Source organism: Acyrthosiphon pisum, chromosome X (assembly GCF_005508785.2).
Source record: "Acyrthosiphon pisum isolate AL4f chromosome X, pea_aphid_22Mar2018_4r6ur, whole genome shotgun sequence".
Lineage (NCBI taxonomy): Eukaryota > Metazoa > Arthropoda > Insecta > Hemiptera > Aphididae > Acyrthosiphon > Acyrthosiphon pisum.
The window spans coordinates 8,428,472-8,439,428 of record NC_042493.1 but is presented as its reverse complement, the minus strand read 5'-3'; the positions used below and the strand labels follow the sequence as shown (position 1 = coordinate 8,439,428).

The 10,957-nt window shown below is 28.4% G+C and overlaps 1 protein-coding gene across 1 annotated transcript in view; it reads right to left on the bottom strand.

The window, feature by feature from the left end:
• Positions 1 to 2,605: 2,605 nt before the first annotated feature.
• Positions 2,606 to 10,957, bottom strand: part of LOC100158728 — a 21,994-nt gene continuing 13,642 nt past the window's right edge. The window contains exons 2-5 of the mRNA XM_001947883.5: positions 6,816 to 7,089; positions 6,337 to 6,643; positions 5,794 to 6,223; positions 2,606 to 3,324 (exon numbers count right to left, since the gene is read on the bottom strand). Coding sequence (XP_001947918.2) covers positions 3,132 to 3,324; positions 5,794 to 6,223; positions 6,337 to 6,643; positions 6,816 to 7,089 — 1,204 coding nt within the window. The 3' untranslated portion in view covers positions 2,606 to 3,131. The remainder of the gene's footprint in view (positions 3,325 to 5,793; positions 6,224 to 6,336; positions 6,644 to 6,815; positions 7,090 to 10,957) is intronic.

The following is a 10,957-nucleotide window of genomic DNA, read 5'->3' as shown; positions in this document are numbered from 1 at the left end:
ATGCTATAACTTATAATATCTTTGTATTATAACTTATAATATTATGGCAGGAAAGTCACAAAAGACAAAACATGCATAAAACAACTGGAAATATGTAAACATTTTTTACTTTCTAAGTTAACTTAAATTATTTATACTTTTCTGTGAGTTATTTTTATAATTATTGCATTGTATATTTTGATATGTGTAGCCATAGGTCATTTAAAATATTGTTGAAAATAAACAATGCCATGAGTATTAAAAAATATTATTAAATAACTGGAAAACTTTAATACTGCTGTATTAATATTAAAAAAATAATCACTATATTAATTTGTGGTATGGAAATTATTTGAGCTGAATTGGTGTCTGTCAATATCACTTTTAGAGGAAAAGCAAAAGATACACTTATGATTGAAACATATTAGTATGGCAGTATACCTATTAAAACACACCAACAATAAAGTCACAATACATTTTCTACTAAAATATTTGTATTTTATATTATTTTTAAGTAACGAACTAAGGTATATCTTAGTCTGTTGTTTAAGCTGTTAAAATAAGCACTTTTATCTAAAAATCGTCAAGATTAAATATAATATTAATTAACTATCTATTATTGAATAATTAATTTTTGAAAAAGCAACAATTATTATAAACCTATATGGTATTTGAGAATGAGAGTATTTTCATTCTTCACAATTGTATTTCTTATCTGTGGTTTCTACCTTAACTGCTTAATAATGTCATATATTTATAATGAACAATTTTTTTAGTCGACATCACTATATTTTGCGAAACTGGTTGAGAATCACTATATTTAAAATAATATAGTTAAATCAGAGCACAATATTGTTCCTATCTTTAACTCTGACTACTGAGGTTATTGTTTTGGTATCAGTTTTGATCTATTTAGTACTTATTTTTTATTACATAAATATGGTAAAAATAAAAATGGTTTTGCTTAGAAAACCTTGTTACGATTCCATAAAATAGAAATTAACTAAAATTTTTAATTTTTTTGTCTTAATATAAGTACTCAAATTCTTAAAATGTGGTAAATTATTATCTATTTTAAAATTCAAAATTAATAAAAATGTTATTACAAAAGGATTAAAAATGTAATGCAAAGACATTGAGAAGTTCTTATGGAAATTAAAAATAAAAGTTGAGTTATGTTCAAATAAGATGGATGGATTAATTTTTATCAGTGTTTGAAAATTTAATGTTAACACAAGAAATAATTATTTTAATAAATTGATAATAGTTATAATAATTCATGTTATTTCTTGTAATTCAACAATTATTAATTCTAGAAACTTTAAAATAGTTAAGCGTATAGCAAACTACAATTTTACGAACATTTAAAGTACAACATTTTTCAAATTCAAGAACAATATTACAAATCAATCTGTAGTAAAAAAGTTTTATATTATTTTTTTTTTATTAATATATAAATTGTGGTTAGTTTGTGTTTTAAATGTTTTTAGTATTAAAAGTAAAAAAAAATCACCACATCACCGTTATACGATAAATATTCATATACCCATATAGAATAATAAATGTGTTTTTATGAATAAATTCAGTATGCCTAGGTGTTAGAATGTTAACTTGAAATGTCTATAAACTAATGTAAAATATACCCATGTTACAAAAAAAATTTTCTTTTTTCAATTTGTTATTTTTGTTATTCTTGATTTACATTAAAAAATAACACTTGTTATATTATGGTAGGTAGAAGTTTATCAAAATTAATACAAACTCTTAAGATATATAATAAATGTATTTTATTTTTTTTTTATCTTTATTTGTATACATAATCATAATACCTATATTGTGTTTGGTGTACTATTTACCTATCAGTTCTGCTAAAATAACTTTTTCTAGCATCTTACAAATTAAAATAAATAGGGAAATTTATTTATTTATTTTTAATTATAATATGAAAGTCACTCGCAAATACACAAACGTTTTTAATTTGTTTGTAATTTTTTTCATGCTAGAGTAGGTACAATATTGTACTTAGAGTGTTGTCATGACATAATAAGTTGCCTATACAATACTCCTTGAAAAAGTACCAATTAAAATCACCTCTAGGCTAACAACATTATTCAAGGCTGGGCATTAACAAATTCAAATTTGAAATTTAAGTTAAATTTTTTTTAAATTTTTGATTTTTGATTTTTAGTTTATTAATTTATTTTAAGGTGCACCAACTCGTTAAATTGGCAAGTTACTTATTATCACATTTAAATGAGTTTTTCATAAATCATGACATACCTACTTAATATATTATAAAATAACAACAATTTCAATTATTATTATTATTTAATATTTGTATAAATTTTGGATTTATAAAACATATAAATATAAAATATATCTATAAATATCTTGAACTGAAATAATTTTAGTTCATACATAGGTACTTGGTTATAAATTAAATATTGTCTATAATAGTGTACAAATGCCAAAAAAATATTTTAATTATCTGTTAGTTATTTGAGTAACATTAGAATTTTGAGTATAAAATACACTGCACGAATACTATAATACTAATACTATAATAACAATTAATAATATACGTATGTATATGTATTCTTTTAAAATAAATTTAAACAGTTTTTTAGTAATTTTTTCTAGGTTATTGTGAAAGTTAATTTTTAAATAACTGTTTTATTTTCTTAAATAATTCGAATTAAATACTCAGCATTTGAAAAATCAAAGTAGTTATTTATTAATTTACATAATTTTAATTAAAATGTTAAAAATCGATTCTCACAATAACCTAAAATAAAAAATCCGATCATTCAAAGTAGGCGTAATTTTGTAAGAGTTTTTAGTTTAAATCATGAAATAAATTCACTTATAAAACCATTTTATCATATTTTTTATAGAAGAAGAAAATAACTAGTTGAATTACTATTTACTAACTATACTTGAATATTTTTACTGATAACTAGTTGAATAACTAACTACTTGAATATTTTTTTTAAAAAACTTAAATGAGTTAATTTTAAAATAATCTAGTGGGAAATAAGTAACTTGCCCAGCCCTGGCATAACTGAAACACTTACTTATCTTTAAGTAATCTATAAAACATAGAATAATTTACTTAACATCTAGAATAAATTAATCTCCAAAAACTATGCGTGTTAAATGTTAAAAATTTCTTTAACATCGTGAATAGTTTTATTGTGATGAGTTTTCTTTAGTTTCGCCACCAAATGCAATGTGCCCTCAGTTTTTTTGCACATGATGAAATGACACTGTTCTTTCTTTGTCGCAGACCTTCTTATCTGAGCTAGCTGTTTGGCCACTGCTGGGGGTAGTATTATTTCCATCATTCTGTAATCAAAAAAAGAAAAAAATTGTTTAAATATTTGGAAAATAACTCAAAAAAACTACCGCTACAACACAATTATCGTGTATAATTCTGTAAATAATTGCCCCAAAACTCAAAATCACAAAAAACAAACATCGAATATATAAATGACCAAATGTTTTAACAGTGAAAACAATAATAGCGAAATAGAACATTTTTCTCGTAGATAGGTACCTATATAGTTATTTATTATTTTTATAAAATATAAAATGATGTATTTATTGTTATACACACCTACATCTAAATAAAATAATCACTATTTCATGTCATTTGGTAACAGACACTTTTGAGTAATACAGATAGGTAGGTTCCTTATCTAACTATGTAGTTTGTGCCTGTCATATAAGTCGTTATATCATATATCCAGATATACTATACAATATACGTTATAATTATAATATCATGTGTTAAATTGTTGTGACTATCATAGAATTCATTCAAAGTCGAAAAAACTTGTGGTTATTTAGGTACTTACCTAGATAATACCTCTATATATTTTTTACGTGTATTATATTTTAATTTTTTATTTACTTCGAAAATAGGAAAAACTAGAATAAAATACATAAGAGATAGGTATTGTCTATAATTTGTCACATACAATTTAAATATTATGATAGTTGTATTTAATGTTTAGAGTCTGCAGTTCTGAAATTCAATCTTCAGAAGAAAAAAATTTTATTTTGAAAAAATAATTCGCTATTATTAATTTTACGATTTTCACATAAATTTGTATAATTCTGATCAGTTACTTATTAGATGTCTACTGTCTAGGCAAGATAACCAAAACATTAAATGATTTTAAAAAATCATAAAATATTAAAATGAATAATAATTCGTACACTAAATAAAAATTTGTTTGTCGAGTAAAAACACTACGTCTCTTTTATTGTGTAGTTTGACCGTCCAGAGACACTTATTCGAAAGTCGATTTCACCTTTGGCACATATAGTTAGGTACCCATGTGATGTGTAATTTACTTAATGGATGAGTATACTATAGTATAACTATAGTTGGATAATTTGATGGGTGGACAAAAAGTAGGTATAAAGTGGTTCTATCAAATGTATTTTATATTTTATTTTGAGCCAGCGACGGACTATATTAATTTATTATTACCTAACCGTCTATAATATAAAATTAAGTGACGGTTTCGGATGTAACTGCACGGAAAAGAATAAAGTAATGAAGATACCATTAAATGCATATCAATAAATGAGAATAATATTATCAAAGAATAAAGAAATCATTTTTATTAGAACACTTTGAAATGTAAGTACATTCATGTTTAATAACCACACGGAATTTATTTTTCATTAAAACTATTGTTGATAAAAGGTATTATACTAATTTATTGAAGAATTCTAACTAATCGAAACTTGTACCTAGCCAATAAGACATTAACGATAATAATATAGCACTTTTGCTGTTGTTACTAAATATTGGTCTTTGCACTTCTGTCACTAACTTAATAAGTATACCTTAGGTACTTATATGAAAATAATACGGCAGTATTGGAACGCTATTGAAAAATAAACGAATCAAACGCTACGTATACATATTTATTACACATTGTAGGTACAATATAAATGATAATAAATAATAATATGATAAACGATAAACGTATTGGAAATTAAAGACTTGGTATAAATATAAATTCATTCGAACATTTTATAATCATACTCATTTGGGCTGAGGAAATTTATCTACCATGCTCAAATTGGTCATTGAAATCGCGCTCTCGTGACCTACAATTTTATCTAAATATGCTCAAACGTCACCTCATGACTTCACAGGTACATAGGCAGATAACAAGTCTTGGTAGTCTGTAGACTATTTTTGTAAATATAAACCTATAGAATAAAACTTAAAAATAATTCATAAATAGTGTTTGAACAATTTTAATTGACGAAAATTATTTAAAAAATCGACTAAAATCAACTTTAAAGGCTAAAAACAGAACTAATAAAATATAAAAATGAAAAAATTGTCAACTAAGGAGCTTCAAAATTATTAAGTACCTAATACGAAATTAGTATAAAGAAGATGCTACACAAGTGGTGCAAGTAAAGTTATGACTTTATGAGCATAATAGGTAAAATTTGGTATGTTGTACCTACGTTTGTAAGATAGAGACAAGTAAACAACACATGATACTGAGTGGAAAACTTTGTGTTACAGTAGGTAAGATAATAATACATTTATCTCAAAATGAACAGCTCTAATTACGATGCTTCTAAAAGTTAAGGTCTTATATTATATTATATTTTCTTATTTTTTTTATACCTGCATTATGTTTATCTATAATATTACTCAATATAAATGTATTTTATGTATTTTTAATATAACTATTTATTTTGTCTATTATTGTAATTATTATAAATGATTTAAAATATCTAAATTCGTCATGGATTGTAAATACAAAATATAGGTACCTGATGGGTTTGTTGCCCACCCGCATGGATCGCATGGCCCTGCCGACCTCGCACGCTATCCTCTCGCTGCAGTCTTTGCCGTCGATGGACTCAGCGACGAGCTTGGTAAGCGAGGCCAGCTCCTCAGGAGCACGTTTCAGCGCCGCCTTGGAAGTGAGCGCGTGTATCGGCAATATCGGTACGAACATGAGGGCGCTAAGGAACACCACCGCGACGCCCACGAATCCGGCCATGGCCACGAACAGCGGCTGCACGCGGGGCTTGGTCGCGGCCTGGTTATCAGGCTTTTCCGGTTCCGACATCGCCGTCGTCTGAGCCATCTGATTTCCGTTTCCGTTCTGTACCTGCTGCAGCGCATTGTTGTCCAACGGATAAAAGAAGTAATTATATCCGGAAATCATGCCATCCGGCGGTCTCTGCGCCGTGTCGCCTGTAAAACGACGTGATGGTTTATGTTATATTTATTATTATTATACTCGTCATCACAGTGGGTCAAATCCCAGGAACGGGTGCATATTTTTGGTATTTTTATTTTCAACTCACTCGTAATAGCATCAATTATATTTTGTGGACTGTTGGGTGCTGAGTTAAACTGTTGCGGACCGTTGGGTGCTGAGTTAAACTGTTGCGGACCGTTGGGTGCTGGGTTAAACTGTTGCGGACCGTTTGGTGCCGGGTTAAACTGTTGCGGACTTGTGGATCCCGGGTTAAACTGTTGTGGAGCTACTTGGGTGACTATCCTGTTTTGTGACTCGGCAAATTCGTTTTTCAAAAACTGAGGGGCTATTTGCGAAATTAACGACCCGATTTGGTTTTTGGTGACATCGGCTTGGGCGTTGTTCGCCTGATTCTGTAAACAGCAGTCGATAAAAATATAAACATATTGTGATAATAGATACACACGAATTAGAGGCGTTTGACAGCTATTAACTCTTAGTCAAATATTATATTTTAAAAAAAAAAAACATATTATTATATAAATAGTATAAACTATGCAAGTGCAATTAAATTGGCTCTCGTACGTTGAAATGGAACGGTTGTTTCGACAGCAAATTTATCTCGTTGGCCGGTGGGGTGTACGGGACATCGTTGGGTATGTATTCTTCGACGTCGATTCGTTCGTTAAACACTTTGCGGGTTGGCCGTTGCATGTTACCAATGACGCTGTGGAGGAATTCGGCGCCCGATGGTGCCGTGGTCTGACTGGTACCACTACCGACCGCGGTCGAAATCAGTGGTAACAGCTGCACGACCGTAAACACATATAAAACTGTTGTCCGAACAGTCTTGCAAAACCTAGTGACAAGACAAATCGATAAGTGAAATAATTATGTGGTTACCTAGCGGCATGCTTAAAGCCGTGTTCAGAGCTACGGCGTGTCGTGTCCTGCAAAAGTTGAGCTCGGCCCAACCATGAACATTTTCCTGTATATAGATCATGGCCGGTGGATAATACCATGATTACAAAGGCCAATCGGAATACGATAATATATTAATATGCACACGAAACATATAGCTGTAGGTACGCCTGACTTTAAATTCAAGTTATAGGTACGTGGTTCTAGAATATACAGTGACTAACAGTAGTGACTTTCAGGGAGTAGGTGATAGTTTAGGCCAGTAAATATTAATATATTTATAGTAAATATATAGTCCACGATTTTATCTACATACATACAAAATATACCCAGGGCGAAATTTATGTGAATAGATAGGTAATTAAAAATGGGACGCAATTTACAGTGGCCCGGATTATCGATCGAATACCAAAAATCAATTATAAAGGTATAATTTGGTTACGCCAGTATGTCATCCTTTTGGCTTACATTTTTTTAATGGAAACGTGGTACGCTATATTTTGTACACTGATTGCGGGTACCAAACACTTAATTTATAGGTATAGGTACCTACATTAAAAACGGGCTATGGGCTATGTGCCCAGAGTACTGCAGATAATATAATATACAATAATTTGATAATCATAGCACGATTAATCAACTGTGTAATTAAAAGTGTGATACAAGTGTTTAAATGTTATTAATGTATATAATATAATTATAATTACTATCATAAAAAAATAATTTTGGATTCATATTATAACAACGCGCATCATCATATTTTACTTATAATAACTGGTTGATTACAAAGAGTATATAATTATAAGTGGTTCATAACAATGAACCGAATGAATTCAAATACATACCTACATAAATTAAATTCCTTTAAACACGTTTATCAATTAACACCTATTAAATACCTACATAAGTATTAATATTATACCTACATGAATATATGAAATTACGAACGTTATGAATGATCTATTATTTTTTTTAAATGTATTATAATATAATAAATTATACGAATATACGATAACAGCTTGTATAGGTAGGTATTGTTTATGACTGCAATATAGAAAGATTTTATAGATATTCTGAGCGGAACGATGAATGTATTGATTATAATATAATGATGTGTGTGTGTTTTTTTTTATTTAGTGTCTGTGTACACGATAAGTATAATCGAAATAATGCTTCGATTTTCAACTGAATCTTGTTCGATGGGAAAGTAAATAAAGTTGGCATATTCGGGAGGTCAAAATTTAAAATTCCCAGTAGTTTTCAAAAGCACAGGGAAAAACATGCAGGTTTCCAATTTTTTTGGTTCTTTTTTCTATAAATATCAATACAATATTATTCGTTGTGTCAAAATAACTTTAAAACTTAATATTAGGCCTTTAATATATAGTTACACTGATAGTTAAAAAAAAATTAAAAAGTCACAAATTTTTTTATAAGCACTTAATGTTCGAATTTTGACAAAAAGCGTAAACATTTCGAAAATGTGCTAATTATTTTGAATTATAAATTCCTAAAACTTTTTTTTTTAAATCTGCGATTTTAAAATGTAATTTAAGATTCATTATAAGTCATCTACCTTTATCAAAAAAAATTAGCATAACCACCTAATGAGGCGGGCATGGCCCCTGTGCCCTCCTGGATACACCACTGTGTACATTTATATTAAATTATTGAATTCAAATTTAACACCATTCATTACAGTGACCCACTTGTAACCTACTGTAGAGCGATATCCTCTTTTTTCATATATTGTATGAGAAAATGTATTCCTTATTATTAAAATAATTAAGAAAAAATATAACGATTGTAATAATGAAATATAATAGCTTCCCCCCACAACCAAATGACCATTGGAAAATAATATTGCCTCTCTAAAAAAATGAAGTTTTTGAATTCAATGAACTTAATATGAACTTCGTTTATCAATAAGAACTTTCTGCAGTTATTTGAGAGCCATATTATATAGTTTTACAAGTATGTGTGTTTTTCTCTCACTTCTTCTGTTTTTCCAAAAACTCTAATAGTTACCGAAAAGAAATCGAAGACTTTAATAATTGTACGTGTTAATTATGTTTTGAAAGCCTAGACAGTCTGGGTTGAAATTTAAAAAAATTTAAAAAAAACAAAAGCTTGTACTCTTTATAATATACGACTCTACAAGTATAATACGAGTATCTATGCATATATAGATAAGCGTTTGACTCCAGAAAAATAAATAGTATACGTCAATATATTACACAAATTATACGATTATATGAAACACGTAATTATTAGTAGGTAGGCGATTAACTTTACCATGAATAATCGTTATTCGTTAAACTGTATAATATCAAATAGTACTCAAAAGAGCTCCTAGATGTGGATTATTGATGTTATTATTACTACAGTAATTTTCTGTCAGTAGGCATTGTTATACGACCATAGGTATAGGTAACAATAAATGTAGGTACTTAAAAAGTTCAGATGACTGTGCGGCTGCAGTGCACATCGTGGCACGTGTTCGTATAGCTATATATTATCATAATATATATATATACCATATAGACGATGGATTGACTATTGCCTATTATATATTTATATTATATTGTTTGCTCGTCGCCGTTGCGAATCGGGAACGTGATTTCTCCTTTATTAACAGGTATAAGAAATTATTCTTCGGAAATAATAGACACCTGCATCATGGTTATTGAATTCCCGCATGTTGGTATATTATTCGTATTGTGAACTGAAATAGTTTTCGATTCCGATTTCCTCTAGCACATGTTAACATCTTATTGTACATCATAGTATAATACCTAAATATTGTATGTATCAGCAGAAATAGAGGCGCGAATGCACGTTTGCTGTATACCTATGTTATATCTTCCAGTCATAAATACGCTCTCTATTCGCCTGGCGTCCTAGCCATTTGACAAATTTGCCTTTGTACACTAGAAATTTGACGAACAACAATAAATAATATCATTTCGCTTTGTAATATTATGCATATTATATTGTTGCACTGAGCCGCGCATTATAGGACACGACACGCGAATGCGCGATATTATAGTATATAGTAGTAGTCGTAACCTGTAGGTATTATCGTAGGTAGGTAGGTACTACAGACATTTATTATCTACAAATATTTAAAAGACATGGGTCGGTAAAGTATAATAAGAATTAAAAGTAAAGTAAGTAAGCAAAGTAAGCTATTAAAATAGGCTAATGAAACGAACCAAAAAATTAAATTATTTGACCATATTTTAATAAAACGTTACCGTGACGACGAACGCGAGATAGAGTCTCGCTGCTGCCGTAGGTAATCTGCCCATAAGTTAAAATGTTTGGTTGGTGTGTTTAGTGATATGTGTGACATTTGTATGATGCAAATAGGCGACGATTGTAACACGGACTAGAGCATTATTTTATAATAATAATAATATTTTCTTTATTACGGAAATAAATTCCTATTACAGTTTTTTTTTTTTCTATAATAATATGTATATAATATTATATTATCTAAATACATTTTCGGTGATTTATATTTAACAATAATAATAATATAAATAATAAGAATAATAATAGTAATAATAATAAAAGAAGAAATAGGTATTATTTAGTATTAATATCATACATTATAATATTTTAAATTTATAAAATAAAAAAAACAAGTTGAAATAAAAACGAGATATTTATTATGCTTCTATTGAACTATTATAGTAGGTACCTAATTTGTTATGTATTTCTTAAAACATTTGCCATAAACATATTTAAAGAATTACAAAAAAATCAATATTTTTTATTGAGTTACCTGCGGACATTAAAAT